At 39.6% G+C, this 25,984-nt stretch overlaps 1 protein-coding gene and 1 long non-coding RNA gene across 16 annotated transcripts; one reads left to right on the forward strand and one right to left on the reverse strand.

Moving 5' to 3' along the window:
- Positions 1-1,764: 1,764 nt before the first annotated feature.
- On the reverse strand, positions 1,765-3,878 carry LOC140525513 (uncharacterized). The gene is made up of 2 exons (XR_011974053.1): positions 3,398-3,878; positions 1,765-2,649 (listed from the first exon to the last, which is right to left on the reverse strand). It is a non-coding gene; the product is annotated as an uncharacterized lncRNA (long non-coding RNA).
- A 350-nt stretch (positions 3,879-4,228) lies between these two features.
- On the forward strand, positions 4,229-24,968 carry SH3BP5L (SH3 binding domain protein 5 like). 15 transcript variants are annotated; one of them, XM_072640985.1, is made up of 8 exons: positions 4,247-4,354; positions 5,195-5,247; positions 5,721-6,344; positions 18,401-18,463; positions 19,011-19,139; positions 19,977-20,138; positions 21,723-21,896; positions 22,793-24,968. In XM_072640985.1, exons 3-8 carry the CDS (start codon positions 6,159-6,161, stop codon positions 23,240-23,242), a joined length of 1,164 nt encoding a protein of 387 aa, XP_072497086.1. In that variant the 5' UTR covers positions 4,247-4,354; positions 5,195-5,247; positions 5,721-6,158; the 3' UTR covers positions 23,243-24,968. The 15 variants fall into 15 exon arrangements, with proteins under 15 accessions (XP_072497087.1, XP_072497086.1, XP_072497088.1 ...); XM_072640987.1 differs by having other exon boundaries at positions 5,761-6,344; XM_072640980.1 differs by having other exon boundaries at positions 4,248-4,354; positions 4,950-5,247.
- Positions 24,969-25,984: the final 1,016 nt, after the last annotated feature.

Below are 25,984 nucleotides of genomic sequence, written 5' to 3' on the forward strand. Positions count from 1 at the left end.
CACAGAGTCAAGGGATATGTATGGTTTAGTGGCATAGCTCCAAAATAAGTAGCATCAAAAATAGTCCATTAGTGTTCCTATTTTCCCATAGCCCCTCTAACCATTATAGTTTTTTTTTTCAGTGTCAGTGTTAGTTAGAAATTCAGTTATGTTTATATTCATTATTAATTATTTGGAGCATTTTTCCATATGGCTATTGATAACTAGGATTTCCTCCTTTGATCAATATCTGTTTATATCTTTTGTCCATTTATTCAAGAATGATTCTTTCTGGGTATGGTGGCACATGCCTTATGGCTCTTGTTCTTATATATTTGAATCATTAATGAATGTCTTCATATATTAGATATGAGACTTATCAGAGAAACTTGCTGCAAATATTTTTTCCCTGTTACGTGCTTCTCTTCTAATTTTAGCTATATTGGTTTTGTTTCTGCAAAAGATTTTTAATTTTAAATTTAGATTTTTATGTAATTGTTTATTTTACCTTTTGTTATTCCCTCTACCTCCTGTTCAGTAATAAACTCTTCCCATATCTATAGATCTGACAAGTAATTTCTTCCTTCTTCTTCTAGTTTATACTAGTTTGTAATATCTAGTTTATAATATCATTTTCAGTTTTTCCAACAGTTTTTGTTAACTAGTGAGTTCTTGCATTAATAGCTGGGCAAAATCTTTGGGTTTATCAAATACAGACTGCTGTGTTCACTTTACTTCTGTACATGGTATACCTAATGTGTTCCCTTGATCAATATCTTTTTTTAACCCGTATCAAGCTGTTTTGATCATTACTGCTTTGTAATACAGAGAGCTGGTTCTACCTACATTTTTTCATTAATTCCCTTAAGATTTTTGACTTTTTCTCTTCCAGAGATACAGAATAATTCTTTGATGTTTGATTGGTATTGAATGAGTAAATTAATTTAAGTAGTAAATTAATTTAGGTAGAATTGTAGTTATACTAGGTAGTTATTGCAGTTATATTGGCATAGTCTCACACATAAGCAATTAATGTTTCTCCAAATATTTACATCTGTTTTTATTTGTGTAAAGACTGTTTTATTATCATGTTGATATAATTCCTATTTGTGCCTTGGCAGGTAGACTCCCAAGTATCTTATATTTTCTGTAGTTTTTTTAAGTAGAATTTCTCATTCTTTTCCTGCTGGGTTTTGTTGGTAACACGCAGAAATGCTGATGACTTACATGGATTTATTTTATATTCTGCTACTTTGCTGAAGTTATTTCAATTAGATTTTTAGTTTATTTTCCAGATTTCTCTAAGTGTACATTGTTATTATACCTAGCTTTTTCCAGGCTACTTTCCAGTTTTCTCAGTAGTTTTTGTCCTTAACCCAGGAGTTGGGGTTTGAGGTTTAATAACATTATGCTACTACATTCATTTGCTTATGTGGGTCATATACCAAATATGTTCCATTAATTGATCTATTTTTTTAACTAGTACCAAAGAGCTTTGATCATTACTATTTTGTAGTATAGTTTGAAATCTAGTAGTTTTAGATTTCCTTCCCACTTTTTTTTTCATTATTTCTGAGACCTTGTGTTCCTGCCGATTAAGAGTTTTTAACCTAGGGTTCATGACATTGTTTTGTATAATATTCTGATAACTGCATTACTATATAACTACTTTCCTTTGTAATCTTATGTATTTTTTATCCATTATTCTGAGAAAGGGTCCATAGGCATCACTAGAATGCCAAAGGGGTCTATGATGAAAGTTGTTAAGTAAAAAAGTTAAGAATCTTTGCTCCAAAAAATTTTTATTACTATTTTTCTAGTTCTATAAAGTAATCCTCTGGTGGTTTGATTGGTATGGGAATGAATAAATTAAGTAATTTAGGCATTTTGATTATATGGGTTCAGTTTACCCACAAGCAATTAATATTTTCTCTAATTCTTTTGGTTTGTATTTATATAAAGAATGTTTTGTAATGAATTCAGATAGTTTTTGTGTGTCTTAGTAGACTTCCAAAAATTTTCTGAATGGAATTTTTTTCTATCTCTTTCTATTGCACTTTGTTAGTAATATTAAATCTTGATTTCTGCGGGTTTGTTTTATACTTTGCTATCTGGTAAAGTTATTTCAGTGAATTTTTTTACTTGACTCTTTGTTTTTCTAGATTAATGAAATCTTTTAAATTGAGAAAAAAACATTATAATCTTCAAAACTTCCTCATAAAAGGCTGGGAACTTTCCATTTTCCATGAGAAGCTCTGCACCATCCCCAGCTGGTACCCTCTGGTGACCCCTCCCTCCATACTTTTCAGCTTCCTTTCAAGTTTTGTCTTCTTCTATAGGTACTTAATGTTTGTTTATTGAAGTGAATCAAATTGAAAATCTGGCCTTGGTCTTTCCACAGCACAGCTAAAAGTCTGAAATTTCTGGTCTTCATTCTTCCACAGTTGGTCACTTTGGCTGGGGGATGGAGGGCACATTACATTGTTTGCTATCTTTTCTTTTGTTTTTGCAGTCTTTCTGGTTTAGGAGTAGAGTGTGGCGGGAAGAAGACCTAAAAGATCAATCCCATGCCAGTTAGGCTAATTTTTCTTTTACAGGTATTGAAACTGTTCTTGAAGTTCATTTAGCTCAGGAGAATAAGACTGCCTGTAGACTTCATTTCCTCGTCATCTGAATACATAAAACCAAGAGGAACTCCCGTCAGGCTACTGGAGGGTAATACAGAGGTAAGTAAACTGTGCTTAGCTGAGTTAACACAGTGCCCTACCTTATCATCCTTGTTAAATATCCCTCCCTTGCTACAGCTAAGTCAATCTTCTTTCATGACCTATCAGATCTATAAATTTAAATTTTTTTCCCCAGTATCAAACCTAAACAGCCAGAGGATCAATCTAAGTCACTCCTGTAAAACCATGTCATTCCCCTGCTCAAGAAGCTTCATTGTTTCTCCATGTTCTTTGGGAAAAAAAATTCCTCTGTTTGGCATTTAAAACTCTTTACTTTCTGTCTTTGCACCCATTCATGCATGCTAGGCTTTATCCAAACAGGTCTATTTGCTTTTCCTTCTGAGGACATTCCATCTCCCACCTCCACCCCTTTGCAGAGGTTGTCCTGTATGCCTTGAAAGCTTTCTTCACTTTTCCACCTCTTGGAATCCCTAGATCCCTTATATGACCAAGTCATAAAATCTTGTCACAACCTATATAAAAGCCTGTTTTATAGGGATAAACTCTTTATCTTATCAGTGTTAACTGCCGATTCCAGAGGTTAAATTAATATTTAATCCAGAGTCCTTAATCCACATTGGTTGAATTTCTAATCAGTATGCGAAATGAATGGAATGTATTCTAAATCTAACTAATTCACATAAAAACAGGAGAGCTGAGGAGTAACCAGTTTCTAACGTGTCTATACGTACATATTTATATACATATAAAAGTAGCTGTCAGAAGAGGGCGCTGTCCTGGGAGGGAGGAGAACCGGAAGAGTCTTGTTCTCATTACTATTACTTCGTTATATAAATTACGGTTGGCTCTTTAGAAGGCACTGTCCTAGGGCCCATGGGGCAGGGATAGGGATAAGCATTCCCTCTGTTTATATTACATAATATTTGGTATCATCTCGCTCCGTCACGCTAAAGCTTAAATAACTGTGGGAGTTCCTTTTCTCCTGAAAGAGCGAAGGCAAATTTACATAATTAAACAATCCCTCTTCCCTGATATGCAGACACTTCCTGATTTTCTTCCACCCTCCTAGATCGATTCCTGGACAAGTCCAAAGCGGTGCTAAGGCTGAAGCGGAGCCGCGTTCACGGACTCAGCGGACGCCCTCCATTCCCTACACGACGCCCCTCGGAGTGCCGAGCCACGCTTCGGCGTCAGCGCCGCCGGAAGGGGCGGGCTCCTGAACGTCCTACTGTTTCCTGCGCATCCTCGACGTGGCCGTACGGCGGCCCCCGCGCACCGAGGCCAACATGGAGGACCCCGCTTTGACTTCATTTATTCTCTATGCTGCATCTGTAATGCAGCGCTCCATTTTAGGAAAACGAACCCTTTTTACTGTTTTTTCAGCTTTCAATTCGTACTCCCTACACAGATTCAGAATAACTCAGATCCGTCCGAGGTGATTTGAAGTTCGCACTGGTGGACGCCATGTTGTACGGAAAACTGGTGAACACTGAGGCGGAGGAGGGGAGCTGGGGGAAGCGGAAGTCGATGGTATTTGGGGGCGGAGCTAGAAGGTGTGAGGAGAGGTGGGGTTGCTAAGCAATGATGCATTTCCTTTTTGCTGTCTCTCGTAGCGTGTGGTTGGACGGGTTTGTTGGGGGGAGGGAGAAAGAGGTTGGTTGCAACTGAGAAAGCCCGGACACAGGAAGGTAAACTGAGGCGCGGGAGGGATCGGGGCTGAGGAGGGAGCGAACGTTTGGCTGGGGGTGCTTGAGAAGGGGTGATTTGGGGCTAGGGATGTGTGAGCTTGGAAGGGGGCATGTGGGGTAGGGCATTGAGGTGAGAGGAGTGGGAGGAGAGGGGAATTCAGGGCAGGAGCCTGTGGGGCAGGTCTGGGGCGTGGGGTAGGAGGAGGAGGGGGTGGGACCAAGAATAGTGCAAGTGCTGGGAGGGGAGAGAAGAAGGAGGCTGATCAAGGTTGAGACGAGGGAGAGACGAAGTTGGAAGGGCCCCAAGGCTGTCTAGTTCCACCACTGCCTTATGGAGAATCCCAGCTGATGGTCATCCAGTATCATCTATGAAGCCTTTTAGTGAGTTGGACCCCCCTACCTTCCCAGGCAGCCCGTCCCATCTTTGGATAACCCTAATATTTAGGAAGTTTATCTTTCTGACTTTATCCTCTTCTCTGCGAGTTCCACCATTGCTCCTAGTTCTTGGTGCCAAACAAAATGAGTCTAATCCTCTTCTAACATAGCACAGCCCTATAAGTACTTGAAGACAGTTATCATGTCTTTTCTTCTCCAGGCTAAACGTCCCACACTTCATTCAACTTATCCTCATATGGAATGGTCTCAAAGCCTTTTCCCATCCTCTCTCAGGAGGTTGGAAAAGGTTCATAAGGAAGAAGAAGGCTGGGGAAGGTCGAGGAGAAGATGAGAGAGGAGGAAGGAGGCTGGTAAAAGGATGAGAAAGCAAAGAGCTAGGAAGGGGGTAGGAAGAGGGAGAAGGTGAGAGCTTCCTCTCTTACCCTCTACCTCCATTCCCTCCAGAATGAAGAGAGGTTTGGAGGAGATAAGAAGTGGTTGATGAAATACTAAAGAAAGTAGGTTGGAGAATGTGCAGTGGTATGTTGTGTTTGAATAGGGAAAAGCATAGGGGGAAGGAGGCGCGGGTGTTTTGGTGTTGGGGAAGTGGGGTAAAAGAAGACTCGTCTTCTGAAGTAGCATAGGGAGCTCAGAAAAAAGGGGAGGCAGATGAAGAAGTAGGGCCTTTGGAAATGAGGACCTCTCATGGTTGGCATTTTTTAGAAGAAATGGAAGGCTTCCATTTGGTGGATTTATTAGAGATGACCACTTAGCTTTTGGTTAGAGAAGATTAGAAAGGAAGGGGAATGGAATAGAAAATGGGAGAGGTATGGATGGATGACCATAGAAATAAAGGGAAGAATTAAAAGAGCATTATGAGAGAGTTGAGGGAGGAGAGTGGGAATGAATTGGCCTTTGGGGAGAAGGCTTATTGTTGGGAGCTCCGAATTTGGGCTCAATATGTCTTTTAATCTTTGCAATCTTCTCTCAGAAATCTCCAGAGATCGAGCCAGGTTTCTGCCTTCTTTCAGGCTCAACCTTACCACTTCAGCTGCCACCTCATCCTGGAGGCTCTCTGCCTCTTCCTTACCCGAATGGTGCTACTTCCTGCTGCCCCAGGATCCAGGCCTCCTCTGTTGCCTACCTCAGAGCTGGTGTTCCAAGTCTCTCCTAGTGGAAGGACCCTTACCAGGAAACAAGGACTTTCCCTTAGACAATATTTCTCTAAACTAAGAAACCAGTTTATCAGTTTGAATTTGATCTTTAACCATTGTTTCACCCTCTCTGAGGACTCAAGAGCTCTTGTCCTTATACCTCCTTTTTTCATCCTTTGAGGAGTAACTTCTCCCTCATACCCCCAGCTTGGGTCCCTGGTCCCAACATGTTAGTCTGTTTTTGTAAATAGGGCTTTGCCTATTTCCTGGTTGGCATGGCTGAGCCAAGACAGGTTCCAGGTGGCCGGGAGACTCCACAAGGGGAACTTCGGCCAGAGGTTGTTGAAGATGAGGCCCCTAGGAGTCCAAGTCCAGAGGAGATGAGAGGAGGAAGAAGCAGCAGTAGCAGTGAAACAAAGTTGTCTCCTAGAGAGGAGGAGGAACTGGATCCTAGAATACAGGTGAGAAAATGAAAATATGTGAACAGCTCTCTTGGGGAAGAGGGATTCAATTAATTCTTTGTTTCTTCAGAAGGAATTTTAGAATAAATGTAAAAGTTATGGGGAGATAGAATTCAGTTTGATATTGTAAGGCCATCTAAGGGAGGAAAAATGAGCCCTGGAATTGGAATAAAAAGAACTGTTTGACTTTCTGCTTATCTGTCTAGGCCTTTAAAATGAAAGAGTTGGACTAATTCATAATTATGTAATACATACGGTCCCTTTCAACCCTTTAACATTCTGTGATTCTGTAACCTCTCACCATTGGTAGTGTCAAGGAAGAGGACTGACATTGTTTAGAGATCTTGTCAGGTGTTCTTTTTGTTTGGGAGGTGTTGGATTATGTGACCTCCAAGAAGCATTCCCCTTATGTGAGCAAGTTTGGGTGAAATTTTTTATACTTAATATTCCCTTTTCCTTTTTCCAGGGGTGCACTGGAGCCAACTTGAACTGGCAAATAGTTTATGTTTTTAATGTAAACATTTACACTTCATAAATTGGCAAATCCCACATTATTGTTTCGTCACTTGTTTAGATTTAAATTAGGGAAGAAAATGTTAATGCAGATTAAATTCAAAAATGTCTTGTGCATACATTTTTTCCCCCATAGAACTTATTGAGAAAACATTTAACAATACACTGCCATATTCTCTCTTATGCCCTTCTAACAGAGTTTCTTAGGGCTTATTAACAAATCTAGGGGATATCACTCAGTGTAGAAGTATTGTTCACAGGGCAACATGTGAACAAACGGAAGTGAAAAGAATGCAAACTGAATTTCTGAGTGCTGCAAGGGATTAAGACTATAGAGGAACTATTAGAGTTAGTTGAATCAGGAGGAGGTACATTTTGAGGTATGTAAAGGTGAAGGGAAGACTACAGTGCTTTTGTGTATCAAGTTGACTTCTTGGTTAAGCAATATTGCTTAGGGATATAGCTTCTGAGAAGCTACCTAGTCCCCAAATCCTTGAACTTCTGTCTACAAACATTTTTTGAGTGACCTCTGTATTCAAATTTCTATCCAGATGCCACAATGGGCAAATAAATAGATTAGGTCACTGTCTTTAAATTGTTTTTTTCTTTGTTTATTAAAAAACAGATGTCTTTTTTAAAAAAAATATCACCAGAATGTCTTCCATAATCTTTCCTACTCTCACATGCCAGAGAGCCAATATTTTTTAAAAATTAATTAGTTTTCAGTTTTCTACAATCACTTCCATAAATCTTAGATTTCCTTCCCCTTCCTTCCCCCTCCTTCTCTTTTCTCTCCCCTCTCCCTCCCTGAGACAGCATGGAATCTTATATGAATTCTACCCATACATTCTTACTAAATACATTTTCACCTTAGTCATGTTGCATGGAAGAATTAAAATGGATGGGAGAAACCATGAGAAAAACTAAAACAAAGCCAAAGAGAAAATAGTCTGCTTCATTCTGCGATCCAATTCCATAGTTTTTTCTCTGGATGTGGAAGGCATTTTTCCTCAAGAGTCCATTGGGAATTTTTAAGTCCTTGCATTGCAATGAAGTACTGAGTCTACCAGGATAATTCCTCACACACTGTGGTTGTTGCTGTGTACAAAGTTCTCCTGGTTCTGCTCCTTTCACTCAGCATCAGTTCATATAAGTCCTTCTAGGCCTCTCTGAAGTCTTCCTGTTCATCATTTCTTATAGCACAATAGTATTCCATTACATTCATATACTACAACTTGTTCAGCCATTCCCCAGTTGATGGACATCTTCTTGATTTCCAGTTCTTGGCCACCACAAAGAGAGCTGCTATAAATATTTTTGTACCTATGGGACCCTTTCCCATTTCTATGATCTCTTTAGGATACAGTCTTAGAAACACTATTGCTGGGTCAAAGTGTATGCACATTTTTATAGCCCTTTGGGCATAGTTCCAAATTGCTCTCCAGAATGGTTGGATCAGCTCACAGCTCCACCAACAATGAATTAGTGTTCCCACTCTCCCACATCTTCTCCAACATTTATCATCTTCCCGTAAAACAAATATTTTTAAATAGAAAAAAAGTAGGAAGAGGAAAAAATAAGCAGAACTGATCAATATTTTGAAAAAAAAAAGTGAGAATATGTGCAGTGTACCATACCTGTTGTCTTCTTATCTCTGCATCGAGTGGTGTGATAGTAGTAATAGCAACAGCAGAGATAATAACTAGCATTTATATAGTGCTTTAAGATTTGTGAACATTTAAAAAATATCTCATTTTATCCTCACAACATCCCTGAGAAGTAGGTACTATTATTCCCATTTTACCAGTGAGGAAATTGAGACAGAGAGAGGTTAAATAACTTGCCCAGGATCACATAGCAGGTGAGTATCTGAGGCTAGAATTGAATTTATACCTTCTGAACCCCAAATTTAGTGCCTTCTCTACTAGTCCACTTACCTGTTTCTTTTGTATCTTCTCTTTTTTTGTATCTATCACTTCTTTGGGACCATACTTGTTCTTTGTAATTTTGTGACATTCACTTTAATTTTTTGTGGTGGTGGTTTTTTCCATTTATATAGCTATAGTTTTCTTGGTTCTGCTTACTTTACTCTGCATCAGATTTCTGTCTTTCCATTCTTAGTATTCATCATATTCATCATTTTGTACAATATAGTAATATTCCATTCAATTCATGTACCACAATTTATTAGCCATTCCTCACCTTTGTGCGTCTATTTTGTTTCAAATTCTTTGTTATCCTGAAAACTACTAAATTATATATATTTATATTTGATAAATTATAAAATTATAAAATTATAAATATTTTGGTGTATATGAAGACTTTTTTTTAATCAATGATCTCTGAGGTGTAAGTTTTGCTAACCTTAATTGATTTATGTTGTATTTCGTTGTGTGAAATGCACCAATACCCCTTTATTGTTTCATGAACTAAAAGAATTTAGGTCCACTAATCAAGTGAAAAAAACCTTGACCTGAAAGTTAGGAGATCTGAATTATATTTCTGGTTCTACCACCAATTGTGACTTGTACAAGTTGCTTATGTACTCTAGGTCTTCATTTCCTCTTCTACGAAATGAAAGGGTTAGACCAGATAAGTTTGGGATTCCTTTTAATTTTAATATTATTATTAAATATTAAGAATATTATTATTCTTATTCCTAACAACTTATACATTATTGGCCTAGAGCTAGATTTCTTGTTTAGTGTGTAAATTTGACTTGGTCTTCAGATAAGACTTGGAAAAAATACTCTTATTTTGTAGTTGAATGAGCAGAGCCACTTAGTTCCCTTTGTCCCTTTTCTTGTTTACAGTCTGCAGTCTGGAAACAGGAAAAGAAAGTTGCAGGAAAGGCATTTTTATCCTTCTGTAGAGAAGATATAGCACAGCTTCTTGCCTTTCCAGGAAGTTTATCTAAGATTTTACCTCCATCCCTTCTCCTATACATTCCTGTTCCCCTTTAAGCCAAGTAAAAGAGGTGCATAGAGAGTATCTTATATTTCTATAGCTGTTCAAGGTTTGCAGAGCCCCTTAAGTTAGGTAGTGGAATTGGCATCATCCCTACTTTACAATGAAAAAGCTGATGCTCAATACTCTGACAGTCAAAGTCATTTATCTAGGAAGTGTCAGTGTTGAGTACTTAAGCCCTGATTTTTTGACTCTTAAGACTAATGTATTCTTACCACTTTATATACACCAGGCTGCTTCTGCTTATTACGTGGTAGGAACTAAGGGAGACTTCTTATCCAGATCTTTGATTTCAATGGTTTGGTGAACATTCACAGTTTAAGCTTCTCTATTGCAAATCAGCTACTTATCTGTAACATATAATCTATGAAAATTGCTTGGAGACTGAGAGCTAAAGTGATACTGACTGTTTTGTCAATACCACATGCACTCAGGACTTTCGGACTTCCAAGAAGACTAGCCCTCTATCCACTATGCTGGCATGCTTTTCATAGAGTAGGGGATAAAATAAAAAGAGTATGACATCCATTTTCCCCCTGAGAAACAGAGACATCTTGGTGAGGGAGGAGGCAAGACTTCAACATATGACATATAACAAGGTAACAATGTGGGACTATGCAAACTAATGTTAAATTATATAGTATGGACTGTAGGATTTCAGGGAAGGTAATGGTCAATTAAAATTGGGAAAGTTTTGTAAGACTTAGTTCAAGGTAAGACTTGAATTTTCGGTGGAAACCTCCTAGTCTTCATATTGATTCTTGTTATATTTATCTTAGTCAGTACTTTGATCTGAAGCAGTTCAGATTTTTTGATACCCTGATGAGTTATTGATGGGATGAGATTTAGGTTTGTGGGTGGAGAACAATGATACTCAATGATTGGTACCCAGGTATCAGTAACTGATTTTGTTGTTTGGATATATATTTTAATCCCTTTAAATGTGCCCTGCAAATAATTTTCTTAGACCTGTGTACCTATTTGGAATGCCCTTCCCATCCTCTGACTCTTTTTAAACCTCAGTCAAGATTTCCTTCCCAAGACTTTTACTGTTGTTCAGTTGCTTCAATTCTGTCCTGTTCTTGTGACCCCATTTAGGGTTTTCTTGGCAAAAATGCTGCAGTGGCTTTCCATTTCCTTCTCCAGCTCATTTTACAGGTGAGGAACTGAGGGAGACAGAAAAATGACTTGCCCAGGGTCACACAGCTATTAAGTGACAGAGGCCAGATTTGAACTGAGGAAGATGAGTGCCTGACTCCAGTCCGTGCACTCTATCCACTGTGCCATCATACCTTCCCTAATTTACTGATCATTGCTTTACTTTCATTTTCGTTAGTATTTTAGTAGTCTTTTTCCTTCCCCCCTTATTGCTGTGTTGCTTTATATGTGTTTATGCATCTTTTCCCATATTAGTATGTTTTTCTTGTCTCTCCTACTAGGCTTGGAGAAACCATGTCTCTGATTTTCTTCTCTACCTTAACCAGAGTTCAATGAAAGCTTTACATACAGGGAATAATCTATATACATATATACTATTGAATAAAGGACTCCTTAAGAGTCAAATTCCCATGCAATTTGGTGTTCTTTATTCTGTTTACCTTTTTTATTGGTAGAGGGAAGAGAGTGATCTGAACCTTTAGGAATTCAGACTATTGTCCTGGCATCCTGGGAATTTGACCTGCATTGGGGAGGTCAGGCTACTTTGTTGACTCATTGACAGATGAAGTGAGCTGACTCAAATAGCATTCTTAATGCGTTTCATTTAAGTAGAGTATTCTCAGACTCTCTGCTTGAAAGCTGAAGTGGCATGTGTCACAAAAAATAAAAAACCATGGTCACTGCAACTAGAGGAGTAACACAAGTCAGCAGAAATTTCCTGACCCCACTCTAACTTTGCTCTGTTTTTCATCCCCGTCTGGTTACCATCCTATTTCTTTTGAAGAATTAGCTAGAAATTTGTGACTCAAAGAAGGTACGCTGGTCTTCCTGCTCGTGTGTTATCATTATTAAAAAGCTTTTATTAAGTATTTTAATTGCATGTTATTCTGCATATAGAAAGCATGTATGCCCTTTATATAGGGAAGGAGAGTAGTACAACGAAAAGAGTGCTGGATTTGGAATCAGAAGACCTGGATTTAGATTCCAGCTTTGCCTCTTATTACTATTACCTATGTGATGTTGGGCACGTCACTTAACCTCTCTGGGCCTCAGTTCCCCATCTGAAGTGAGGGAGTTGGATTAGATGAATTCTAAGGTCCCTTCCAGCTCTAAATATACAATCTTAAGATTCTAGGCTCTCATGGACCCTCTCACCTTTCTCCCTTTCCTCCCTTCTTCTCTCCCAATCCTTCATTTCTTCTTTGGTGCACATGGGCTTAATTGTCTTTAAAAATGACTCCCAGATCTATATTTCTGGTCCTACTCTCTCTCCTCAAATTCCCATTCTGCATCACCTGGCCTGTTGGCCATTTTGAATTAAGATTTCTCATTGGTATTTTCTCTTGTGTTTTGTTTCAATTTTTCTCATGGTTTCTCCCATCCATTTTAATTCTTCTATGCAACATGACTAATGTGAAAATGTGTCTAAAAAGAATGTTTGTAGAACCCATATAGGATTGCATGCTGTCTTGAGAAGGGAGGGGGAGAAAGTTTAAAACTAATGGAGGTGATTGTTGAAAACTGAAAACAAATTAATTAGATTTCTCATAGGCATCTCAAATCCAGCATCTCTAAAATAGAACATTATCTTTCCTCATCAAACCAACCTTCTGAATATCCCTGTTTCTATTAAGGATAACACCATTCTCTAAGGTTTACAACCTAGTAATCTTTGATTCCTTATTCTTTCTTACTCCACATATCTAGTCAGTTGGTATGCCTTGTTGATTCCTCCTCTACAATACCTTTTGAATCCTTACCTTCTGTAATATTTCTTGCCTCCGTGCCCTTCTGTCCACATATTTAGCCACCAGCTAGTTTAAGACCTCATCACTTTTCACCAGAACTATTGCAGTAATTTCCTAATTTGTCTCCTTACATCAAATCTGTTCCCTCTCTAATCTATCATCCATTTAGATGTTTAGATGTTGATATTTCTAAAGAATAAATCTGATCACATCACTCTTCCTTAATAAGTTCCGTTGGTTCTTTAGGGTCAAATGCTTTTTAAGCCCTTTACAACCTGGTTCCAACCTCCCTTGCCAGAATTATTTTACATTATTTTTCTGCATTGATTCTGAAACTTTCTAGTATTGTTTTGCTGTTGGTTTCATTATTATTCATTGTTTTCATTGTGTAAATTATTCTCTTCATTTTGTCTACCTTGTTCTGCATTGATTCATACAGATTTTCCAGATTTTCTCCAAATTCTTTGTACTTCTCTCTTTGTATTTCTTTGTTTGTTTATTTTTAGTTTTCAACATTCATTTCCACAAGATTTTGAGTTCCAGATTTTCTCCTCATCTCTCCTCTTTGCCCACCCCAAGGCAGCATGCATTCTGATTACTCTCATCCCTCAGTCTCCCCTCCCTTCTATCACACCCCTCCCTTCCCTTATCCCCATCTCCTCTATTTTCTTGTAGGGCAAGATAGATTTCTGTACCCTGTTACCTGTATTTCTTATTTCCCAGCTGCATGTAAATGCAATTTTTAACATTCATTTTTAAAACTTTGAGTTCTAACTTCTCTCCCTTCCTCCCTCCCCACCCATCCCCACTAAGAAGGCAAGCAATTTGATATATGCTATACATGTGTAGTTATGCAAAAGACTTCCATATAAGTCATGTTGTGAAAGACTAACTATATTTCCCTCTAACCTATTCTGCCCCCCCATTTGCTCTATTCTCTCTTTTGACCCTATCCCTCCTGAAAAGTGTTTACTTCTAATTACCCCCTCCTCCCATTTGCCTTCTCTTCTATTATCTCCCCCTATACCCCTTCTCCCCTACTTTCCTGTAGTGTAAGATAGATTTTCATAGCAAATTGAGTGTGCATGTTATCCCCTTCTTAAGCCAGATACGATGAGAGGAAGCTTCACTTTTTCCCTCTCACCTCCCCCCTCTTTCCTTCCATTGAAAAAGCTTTATCTTGCCTCTTTTATATGAGAAATAATTTACCCCATTCTGTTTCTCACTTTCTCCTCCCAATATATTCCTTAATTTTATTTTTTGATATCGTCCCTTTCTGTTCAACTCACCCTGCGCCTTCTGCCTATATGTATATAATCCTTCCAACTACCCAAATACTGAGGAAAGTCTCAAGAGTTACAAATATAATTTTTCCATGTAGGGATGTAAACAATTCAACTTTAGTAAGGCCTTTGTGATTTCTCTTTCCTGTTTACTTTTTCATGCTTCTCTTGATTCTTGTGTTTGAAAGTCAAATTTTGTATTCAGCTCTGGTTGTTCCAACAATGCTTGAAAGTCTTCTATTTCATTGAATGACCATTTTTCCCCCTGAAGTATTATACTCAGTTTTACTGGGTAGGTGATTCTGGGTTTTAATCCTAGCTCCTTTGACCTCTGGAATACCATATTCTAAGCCTTGTGATCCTTTAATGTAGAAACTGCTGCATCTTATGTTATCCTGATTGTATTTCCACAGTACTCAAATTGTTTCTTTCTGCCTGCTTGCAATATATTCCCCTTGACCTGGGAGCTGTGGAATGTGGCTACAATTTTCCTAGGAATTTTCCTTTTGGGGTGTCTCTTTCAGGAGGCAATCAGTGAATTCTTTCAATGTTTATTTTACCTCTGGTTCTAGAATATCAGGACAATTTTCCTTGATAATTTCTTGAAAGATGATGTCTGGGCTCTTTTTTTGATCATGGCTTTCAGGTAGTTCCATAATTTTTAAATTCTCTCTCCTGTTTCTATTTTCCAGGTCAATTGTTTTTCCAGTGAGAAATTTCACATTGCCTGCTATTTTTTCATTTCTTTGGGTTTGTTTTATAATTTCTTGAGTTTTCATAAAGTTAGCTTCCATCTGCTTCATTCTAATCTTTAAGGAATTATTTTCTTCAGTGAGCTTTTGGACCTCCTTCTCCATCTGGCCAATTCTGCTTTTGAAGGCATTCTTCTCCTCATTGATGTTTTGGATCTCTTTTGTCATTTGAGTTAGTCTATTTTTTAAGGCATTATTTTCTTCAGCATTATTTTGGGTCTCCTTTAGCAAACAGTTGACTTGTTTTTCATATTTTTCTTGTATCACTCTCATTTCTCTTCCCAATTTTTGCTCTGTTTCTCTTACTTGATTTTCAAAATCCTTTTTGAGCTCTTTCATGGCCTGAGACCAATTCATATTTTTCTTGGAGGCTTTGGATGTAGGAGCTTTGACTTTGTTGTCTTCCGTTTGCATGTTTTGGTTTTCCTTTTCACCAAAGTAAGATTCTGTAATTTGATTCTTTTTCTGGTTTTTGCTCATTTCCCCAGCCATTTGCTTGACTTTTGAGTTGTTTGCCAAGATAGTGCTCTGCTTCCAGTGGGGGTGGGGAGTGTACTGTCAGCTGCTTGGTCCCCCCACATTCCATGGGCCTAGAGATCCAGAAACAGTTGCTGCTGCTGCCCCTGTTGCTGCTGTGTCATATTTCTCTTTTTAATAGCATAATAACATTCTGTTACATTCCTAACCATTCTCCAAACACTGTGCACCCCCTTTTCTTCCAGTTCTTTCCTACCACAAAAATTTTTGTATGAAAGGGAAAGGAGACTTTTCCTTCGTTTTTGATCTCCTCGTGGTATATATGTGACTAGTAGTGGGATTGCTGGATATATACTGTTCAGTGGAGGCAGCTAGGTGGTACAGTGGATTGAGTTTGAGTTCAAATCTCACCTCAGACACTTAATAGCTGTGTGACCTTGGGCAAGTCACTTAACCCCAATTGCCTCATCCTGGGTCATCTCCAGTCATCCTGATGAATGTCTGGTCACTGGATTCAGATGGCTCTGGAGGAAAAGTGAGGCTGGTGACCTGCACAGCCCTCCCTCACTCAAAACAAAGTCAAGTGCAAGCCATGTCATTATTTCTCTGATGGCATGGTCTTCTTTGGCAACGAAGGATGAACACACTGTTTAGTGACATTTTTAGGGTAGTTTCAAATTGTTTTTTTTACAAGGATTCATAGTTCAACCAATAGTGCATTCGTGTAGTTATCTTCCCAAAGCCCCTTCAACATTTATCACTTTCATTTTTTGTTATTTTCATCAGTCTGATGGATTGGAGGTGAAACCTCAGAGTTGTTTTATTTTGCAATTTTGAGTTGTTTTTATTTGGGATGAAGTGCTATCATTGTTTCTTAGTGGTAAGCAAAAACCAATGGTAAACCTTTATTAGACAGCTGCAGAATCATATTTATGACCTAGGTTTTAAGTGACATTTAAAAGTAATAATTTTTAAAATGTTTTGTTTTTACATTGATTTAATTTCTGAGCCTGCCCCTTCCCATTGAACTATCTTCTTAACAAAGAATAAAAAACAAAAAAATTTAGCAAAACAATCAGTTTTTTAACCTGATCAGTTCTTTAACCAGAAATCTGATTATATATATATGTGTGCACATATATAAGCACATACACACACATATGTATGTACATACACACTTCTCGTGATAGTCTTAGGTTTCTGCAAAGTAGGGAGAGTTTTTATTTTCTTCTTTCTTGTTTGGTGTTATACTTGGTCTTTATAATTATCCAACATTCATTTTCTGTTTTCTGTTGTGGTTGTTATTTTTTCCATTTATATTGTAGTCAATATATATTTAAAAAGTTTTTCTTATTCTGCTTACTTCATTCTGCTTTAGTTCATCTAAACCTTCTCATGTATCACTAAGATTAAAAAGGCCCAGGAAAGACTTCTTGCTGAAGATGGTAATTTGACTGAAAGTTGAAGGAAACCAGGGAAGCTAGGAGGTAGGGAGGAGAAGGAAGATTTCCAGGCATGAGTGTGTAGAGTCAGGAGATGGAATGTCATGTATAAGGAACAGCAAGGAGGCTAATGTGAATGGATTGAAGGGTATGTAGAGGGGAATAAGGGGTAAGAAGACTGGAAAGGTAGGAAAGGGCCATGTTGGGAAAAGCATCAAAAGCCAAACAGGATTTTACTTTCAGAGGTAATAAGGAGCCACTGGAGTGTATTGAATGCGGGGGGTCATAGTGTTAGATTTGCATTTTAGGAAGATCAGTTTGACAGCTGAGTGGAAGATTGATTGGAATGAGGAGAGACCAAAACAGGGAGAGCCAAGCAGGTTCTTGCTAGACTATTTTCCAGATGTGAGGTGATATACACCTGCACTGTGATGGGGACAATACCAGAGAAAAGAAGGGGCATATATGAGAAGTATTATAAAGGTAGACATGACAGGACTTGACCCCTGATTGAAAATGGGGGTGTGAGAGTGAGGAGTGGAGAATGATACCCAGATTCTAAGTGAATGACTGAGAAAATGGTAGTACTCTCAACAATAATGGGGAAGTTAGGAAGAGGGGAGGGTGAAAGATAACGAGTTTTGCTTTGAACATGTTGAATTTAAGATGTCTACGGGACCTCTATGTGGGTAGATGGCTCAGTGGATAGAGTGCTGGACTTGGAGTCTGGAAGACCTGAGTTCAAATCTGGTCCCAGACACTTACTAGCTGTGTGACCTAGGGTAAGTCACTTAACTCCCTTTGCCTCAGTTTCCTCATCCTTAAAATGAGCTAGAGAATGAAATGGTAAAACACTCCAGTATCTTTGCTAAGGAAACCCCAAAAGGGGTTGAACAGAACTGAAAAATGACTAAACAATAACAACACCAAACCTTACGACTCTGGGCAAGTCACTTTTCTCGATACCAGTTTCCTCTTTTGTCAGTAAGAATAGTAATCTTACCTATAGGTTTATGTCCGGAGGTTATGAGGACTAAATGAGATGATGCTTGTAAAAAAATTGGAAGGCATATACACACACCTCCTCATATGTGAGGGTACATACACAGTAGAGAAAATACTATGCTTAATCGGTATGTTAGCTGGTTTGGCTTGCTGCTTTTGACTGTGTGATTTTCTTTGTGATGTTTCAGTATAGGTGAGAATGGGTTAGAACTGTAGTTAAGACCTTTCCTTTGTCAAACCAGAGACCCTTCTCTCTTATCTTTGAAAGGATGAGGTCCTACTCATAGACATGTATAGATTCCATTTTTCTGCTCTTTCCCTTGCCTGTAGGCCAAATAAGTCTCCTTTCCATCTCAGGCAGTGGGGAGAATGCCTCTACAAGACCCCTGATGCTAACAACTGTTCTTGATTACCTCCTTCCTTTTTGTGAGAATTTTAATGTTCCTTCTGTGCTAGGGGAGTAGAAAACAATATATTTCTTTTGGGGGGAGATAATTTTTGACTCGACAGGCCCCTTCCAGACTCTTTTCCCCCTAGTCCACACCATTGATTGTCATTGCTAGTGTTTAAAGGCTCTCTCTGTATGTATATAATAATCCTTTCTATCCTCTAAAAAATACAAAGAAGGCTCTTGACTTTTCATGATAGGATTTATACCTTCTAAGGGTCTACCTGACTAATATCTCTCTCCCTTCATCTCCCCTTGGACAGGAGGAACTAGAGCACCTGAACCAGGCCAGTGAGGAAATCAATCAAGTAGAGCTGCAACTTGATGTGAGTGTCCCTGTCCATCCACCTGGGACACTAACATGGGAACAAGTTACAAAAGATTCCCAGGAATCTGAGAGATGCCTTGTGCAGGGAGCAGCTTGGGATAGTGGAAAGAGTATTAGATTTGGAGTCAGAGGACTTCGGTGTCTGTAAAATGAGTGGATTATATTACATGAACTTTTAGAATCCTTTTCAGCGTAAATTTGTGATCCTATAATAATTGCTCTCTGGGCTTTCTCTTCTTCTTTGCCTCCATTTTTTGCTTAAATTTATATTGAGGTGTAGAGGAGGGAATGGAGGAAGAGAAACCTTTTTTCTTCCTTTAGCTTTACCTTCTGTGGAGGACATGTAGACAACAATAATCATGTTTTTGTTTCAAACTAAATCTTGGATTCCTGGGACCAAGCATGACTATCTTCCTACCTATAATTCCAACTTGAGACCATGGTATATTTTGGGGAAGAGGGGGAAGGGAACAGGGGATGGGGAATTTTAGAGCAGCCAGAGGAGAGCTATCCAGTAATCTTGCCTTCTCATATCTTGTTGACAGGAGGCCCGGACCACATATCGGAGGATCTTGCAGGAGTCAGCTCGAAAGCTCAATACACAAGGTTCTCATTTGGGAAGTTGCATTGATAAGGCTCGGCCGTATTATGAGGCACGGAGGCTGGCCAAAGAGGTACAGCAATTGGGTGTTCCATCCCCTGAAGTACATGCTGTTTTGTCCCCTGAGCTAAAGGTCCAGCTTGTGTGTGGACTTACTACACCTGCACGTGTGCACCTGTAGTGCCTGTTCTTAGTTTTTCTGCTATACTAGAAGTTAAGCAAAGTAGGGTCTCTGATGTTGGCCTTCCAGTGGCCAGCCGTATAGTCTTGGTCAAATAATTTTCCTTTTCTTGGCTTCAATTTTTGATCTGTAAAATGCATGAGTGTTTTGGACTACATGATTTTTAAGGTCTCTTCCAAACTTTTTCTCCTCATGTTTACTTTTATATAGTCACTTTAAGGCTTGTAAAGGGCTTTCCTCCCAGCACTATGAGGTTGATAGTGTGAGTACTTTTATTCTCATTTAACAGATAAGGAAACTGAGGCTCTGAGAGGTAAATGATTTCCTCATGGTCATACAACTAGAAAGTGTCTGAGGTAGGAATTTAAGCCAAATCTCCTGAGACCTAGTCTGATGCTTTATCTGCTATACCATGCCACTTCTCTTGCATATGTCTCTCCTTCCTTCATCTCTCCTCTCCTTTTTTTTCTATCTTTCTAAAGAAATGTGTCTCCAATTAGGATCTTCATAGCATAGTTTGAGAGAGAAAGGAGGACAGTGAGATTGACCTCTCATTTCTTCCAACCCTCTCTCTCTCTACACGATATGGGATTGCCGTCCTCTTGGGGCAAACATAGGGGGAATCTCTACTATATCTACCTTTCTCATGACTGGCTCTCTGTCGGTCAGGATTTTCTTGGTAGGGGAAGTCTGGGCCCCTCCTGTGACTGCTCCCCACCTTCCCTCCAGGCTCAACAGGAAACACAGAAGGCAGCTCTACGCTATGAACGGGCGGTGAGCATGCACAATGCTGCTCGAGAGATGGTGTTTGTGGCAGAACAAGGTGTCATGGCTGACAAGAACCGGCTTGATCCCACGTGGCAGGAGATGCTTAATCATGCCACTTGTAAGGTGAGGGGTAGCCAGCAGCATCAATCATTCCTTTCTTCCTTTCCTTTAATTCTCATATTTTTTTCCTTTAATTTTGATTTCCTTCCCTTCTTACATTCCCACCCCCTCTTTTCTTACAATTAAATTCTTTTTCTTTTTCATGACTTCCTGTTTGCCCTCCCTGCTTCAGCCAAGAAAATGTCTTCACTAAGCCCTTATCCTCATCTGCCAAGCACTTACCCAAGCTCTACCTCTGACCTAGGCTTCTTTATTCATTGCTCTCTTAACAGATTTTTCTTTCACCAGCGCTTCCTTGAGGACTAATCTGACACAATTCATCTCCCCATTATGTTAGCATGACCTTAGTCCTTGTGTGTATAGCTCTGTGCAACTATAATTATTTAGGTCTTTGTTATTGAGTTCTTATTTATATTCTTGTTCACCAGTGCCTCAGTCGGCAGCTTTAATATTCCATGAATCTGTAAGTATCTGAATACATTTTATGTGCAATAATGATAACAACTCGCATTTACGTTGTGCTTTAAGTCTTGGGAAGTGCTTTGCATACGTTATCATATTTGGTCTCCATCCCTGTGAGGTAGGGGTTATTATTCTTTCCATTTTAAAGATGAGAAAACAAAGGCTCAGTTAAATGACTTGCCTAGGATTATCATATAGCAAGTAAGTTCCTGAGTCAGGATTCAAGCTCAGGTCTGTATCCATTCTACTGTACTGTCTCTCATTGACCTTATAATAATAACTGATATTTGTATATCGATTAAGTTTTACAAAACACTTCATATATTATTTCATTGGATCCTTATGACAACCCTGTGAAAATAGATGATTTAGGTATTATCTCCATTTTACAGATGAGAACATTGACGCTTAGAGAAGTTAAGTGACATAATAGCTCTTCTATGGCCAGGAGTCAGAAAGACATGAGTTCTAGTCCTGCCTTAGACCCTTTCTAGCTGTGTGACCCTGGGCAAGTCATTCAACCTCTGTTTGCCTCAGTTTCTCATCTGTAAAATGGGGATAATAATCCCTACATCTCACGGTTACACTTAGCATAGTGCCTGGCACACAGCAAGTGCTATATAAGTGTTAGGTATAGATAAGACACGTATCTATGAAAATCTTTACCCATCTTCATCAGGAATAATAATTACGAACAAATATTCTACTGCTGATGTATCAGTGGAATGCTTTAATGTGATTATTTTATCAGACTCCAAGTAGCATGGGGTATAAAAAGAGACTATTATTACATGACCTTGTGTATTCCACTATTGGCTCACATGCTTCAGGACTAAAAACAAATCAGGTATACAGAAAAAAAGGGATGGAACAAAACTGCGTTGACTTTCATTAGGCTTATTACCTTCTCCTATATCTCCTTACTCTATCTACTGTGGGACTTTTTAACTCTTCACACTCAGTGAAGTCTTTAGCACAGAGTGATGATTGTACCAGATCTGTCCCCTCCAGGTTAGCTGTTGGATGGTAGCTTGGGGAGAAGCCAAGGGAAGAAAGCCTTTGGAGTGATTCCATCCAGTCTTCTCTCTTTCTCTTGCTTTGTGTTTTCTGTCCCTTGGGACTCAGGTAAATGAGGCAGAGGAGGAACGTCTTCGGGGAGAGAGGGAGCACCAACGGGTGACCAGACTGTGCCAACAGGCAGAGGCTCGGGTACAGGCCTTGCAAAAGACTCTTAGGCGGGTCATTGGCAAGAGCCGTCCATACTTTGAGCTTAAGGCCCAGTTTAACCAGATTTTAGAGGTGAGTTGCCTTGACAGACTGGCATGGGTGAGACAGGGAGGCAGCTAAAAAAGGGAAACATGGGACAAACTTGAAGAGAAAATAGTATATAGGGAAGAAGGAAAAGAAGAGGAAAAGGGTGAACTGTGAGTTTGTAGTATGAACAGCAGACATTTTGCTAGTCAAAATAACCTCAAATAGAGCAGGGATTTGGGTGTTTGATCTGAGGTGACCATACAAATGGTAGACTTCAGTTTAGTGGACATCTACCCTGTATGTGCCAAAGAAGGTCTATGAAGAGACTTCAGAGCAGGTTGAAAAGTGAGAGGAAGGGAAAGTGGAATTCAGGTTAGGCCAGAGAGAAAGTAGAGGAAATGTGAAGAAATGAAGAACCAGGAGAAAAACTGGGGCAAATGTAGGTGCAGAGTAGGAGAGGTGACAGGGACCCTAAAGAATGTAAAGGAAGAACATAGAGAAACATTAGAAAGGAGCTGACACAGGACAGTGGGAGAGAGGGAAGAGGAGACAGAGAAGAGAAGGTGGAGAAGAGTTGGGGGGTTAAAGGTAAAATTAATGACAAGAAGAACAAGGGAATCAGTATGGAAACGGAAGAATGCAGATAATTGTTGAGAAAGAGGCAGATGATGGGATAGTGCTCCAGATATTTAAAAATGGAAGAATTCGTTGAAATTGGTGGAGGAAGAAAATACTAAGTTGAGGGAAGGAAAAGTTGGATTAGAAACTGGCAGAGGAGAGAGAATAAGAAAAGGTAAATTTGAGAGGGAGATTGAGGCAGAAGGCAAAATAACAGGGAAGATGATAGAGGAAATTGAGGGAATTAGTAAGGGAATTAGGAAGACCCTCCGAAAGGTTTGTGTTGGTGGGGCATCTCATATTTTTGTTCTTGCCTCCCTCAGGAACACAAGGCCAAGGTGACTGAGCTGGAACAGCAAGTGTCTCAGGCAAAGACCCGCTACTCAGTTGCCCTGAGAAATCTGGAGCAGATCAGCGAGCAGATCCATGCCCGCCGCAGGGGTTTGCCTCAAGCCCCAGTTCACAGGCGCTCTTCCCCTGTAGGGGCAGAGGCTGGACTTGAGAGTGGGGATAGTGGAGACATTAGGGTTGAGGGGGCAGAGGGTGGGTATCTGGAGGAGAGTGGAGCCCTTGAACCTGGCCCTGCCCCTGATACCTTGAGCCTCCTGAGCCTTCGCACTGTTGCCTCAGACCTACAGAAATGTGATTCGGTGGAGCACTTGAGGGGCCTCTCAGACCATGCCAGCTTAGATGGCCAGGAGCTAAGCCCTGAGGGTGGGGGAGATCGAGGGAGTGGGAATCGAGGTCGTCACCAACGAAGCATCAGCTTATAGCCCTCACTTTCCCAAAGACCTGAAAATGTCTCCTCTTTTTGTCCCTATTCCTCTTCTCACTCAGGGGGTTCTTACAGACTCGGTTGGTCTCCCTTCTCCCTTTGAGTTCTTCTCCATTTTGAAAAGCCCCTTACATCTGTCTACTCTGTCTTTGTGATGCTCTTTTTCCCCCACTGTCTCATGTACCTGTCTCTTCTTTCACTGTTCCAGGTTTCACTTCTGCCTTATTCTGAGAGGCTGCTCTCACCTTTTTTTCTTAGTCTAGACACCTCTATCATTCTCTGTCCCCTTCCCTCTTCATGTTTTTCTTTATGCCTCAATTTCTGTTCATCTTTTACCATTTTTGTCTGTCTCTCACTATCTCTCTCCTTCCCCTCAGGGAATTCAGTCCAGAAGGAACAGGAAATTGACCAGGAGGAGTGCTGTCCTTAGAGGCTTTAAGTTGCCCTTCTCATTTTTTTCTACTCCCCCAGCCTCATCCTCCAGAAACATTCTCATTCTCCACAGTCATCCTTCCCCATGTTGAGGTTCTCTTAATAAGACCCCCAATGCTGCCAGATCCTACTAGGGATTCTTATGTTTTTTGCCCTCTCCCAAACTTTCAACCTTTCATATAATAAGTTCATTATTCAAGATGCCTTTCCCTTAATTTTTAGTGACTATTGCATAACTCAAAAACAGTCAAGTATTATAGGATAATGGGGGAGAAATCTGAGATTTCCAACCCTTATCCTCCCTCCCCTGACTCATATTAGCAGTGATACTCTAGGTTTCCTGTGAGTGGTCCATATAAAGAATGCTGCTATTACCATATATAGCCTTTGATGTTCCCTAGCCAACTGCTGATTCAAGATGAGAAGGTCTTATAGAGTCTTAATTTGATAGATCAATTTGGGAGGGCCTGAAGTCAGTTGTCCAAACTTTAAAATAGATGACTTCCCTCCTGATTCACCTTGTTTTACCTGTCAAGTGTGAATGATCAGTCCTCTTCTCCAGGAGCCCAGCATAGTCAGGAATAGAATTATGAACTATGTTCCTCATTTTACCATCTCTTTCACATCATGGGTAGGGAAATTTGGGTACTGTTGGGATTGGGGTTTCTCCCTTACCTTCCTCCTATATAAATTTCTAAATCCCTCTAGGAGTTTCTTGACTTGGCTGCTATACTACTCTTTTCCCTTCTCCACCACCTCTTCCCAGCCCAGCCATATCTCCCATTTATGGAAAATGGAGAATAAATTGTGGCAATGAAAGCTGCTTATATCCAAGGAAATCAGACACTAGGGAGGTCAGTCACACCTGTAAGTATGACAGGATCCTCACATATCCCCAGGATATATGTTGGGGGGAGGTTATTTCCCTCTTCCAACCATCTAGTAGATATGGGAAATTGTTCTTTTTGACTAGGGGCATGGAGGAATCCATTTGCCTCTGTACTCATCTAGCTTTGCCTCATTTGATCCATCTTTTATAGGTACTGTTCTACCCCTACCCACCCCCACTAAATTCATCTCTGCATATGTGTTTTTTGGGAGAATGAAGGTTTACATTTTCAACTCCTGTCTTGTGTGTCATTCTCCTAGGACAGGGCAGAATGGTCATAATGAAAACCATTGTGTTTGAGGTGACTATTGGGTGGAGGTGGAAGGAAGATGGGAAGTGTGTGTGAGAATGGAGGGGCAGACTAATAGGATTTTATTTAAATAAAAAATGCAACTGGAATTTATTCCTGTCTATTGTCTGTGTACAAAGGGAAATGGTGAACCCTTCTGAGAAGTTAATAAGATTTGAAAGATTGAGGTGGTATTAACTAGTCTCCTGTCTCCAAATTGATTTCAAATGACTAGGTTTATCTAGTTTTAGCCCTTTCTATATAGTGTTTGTATCTCAGCACCTCCTAGAATTTAGCTTTGTTTTGTAAACTTTGAAGTAACTCATAAATAAATTAAGGTTATTATCAGGTATTCTGATCTGTAAGCAAACAAATCTTAATCTCTAGAATTTTATACCCTCTTCTGGCCTGTACTTTGCTCCCTAAGAAATGTGGCCTACAAATTCACCATATTTGAAAAAGTTTCTTACCATCCAAATCTTCTTCTGATATTTTCTGTCAGTAGTATTACCTTGTTCCCCATAATTCAAACCTTGTGTTTCTTTGTCCTTTCTTCACCTTTCATATCTAGAAACCAAGTCTTGGTGACCATTCCCATTACCACTGTCTTAGTATAGCCCCTGATTACAACTTACCTCTTAACAGGTCTTGTATTGCTGCTAAGTTCCCCAAACCAACTTTTCTATAGATATCAGGATATTTTGTTCATAGAACAACTAAAGTTCTCAGATTTCTTCACTGGCTCCCTAATACCTACCAAATAAAGTTCCTTTGACTTTCAAGGCTTTCCACCATCTTTTTAGCTGTACCTTATACTATAGGTACATGAACTAGACCTTTGATTTCATTAGTATTATTAATATCCATGGGAGGCTAATGCTTGTCAGCACCTTCTGTACAATTTGTAATCTGAAGTGTTACCTGAGATGTTAAATGAAATGTTCAGAGTCACACCGCATGTGTCAGTCAGGACTGTACCCAGGTGTTCCTGGCCTCAAAGCCACCTTTCTTACCAACTATGCCATGCAATACCACTGACTACTTGCTATTGGAGCATTCCTCAAACTTTCCCATCTCTGCCTCTGTTCACATTGTTCCCCATACCTGGAATGCCCCTCCCCTACTGTTAA

Source organism: Notamacropus eugenii, chromosome 2 (genome assembly GCF_028372415.1).
Source record: "Notamacropus eugenii isolate mMacEug1 chromosome 2, mMacEug1.pri_v2, whole genome shotgun sequence".
In the NCBI taxonomy this organism is placed as follows: domain Eukaryota; kingdom Metazoa; phylum Chordata; class Mammalia; order Diprotodontia; family Macropodidae; genus Notamacropus; species Notamacropus eugenii.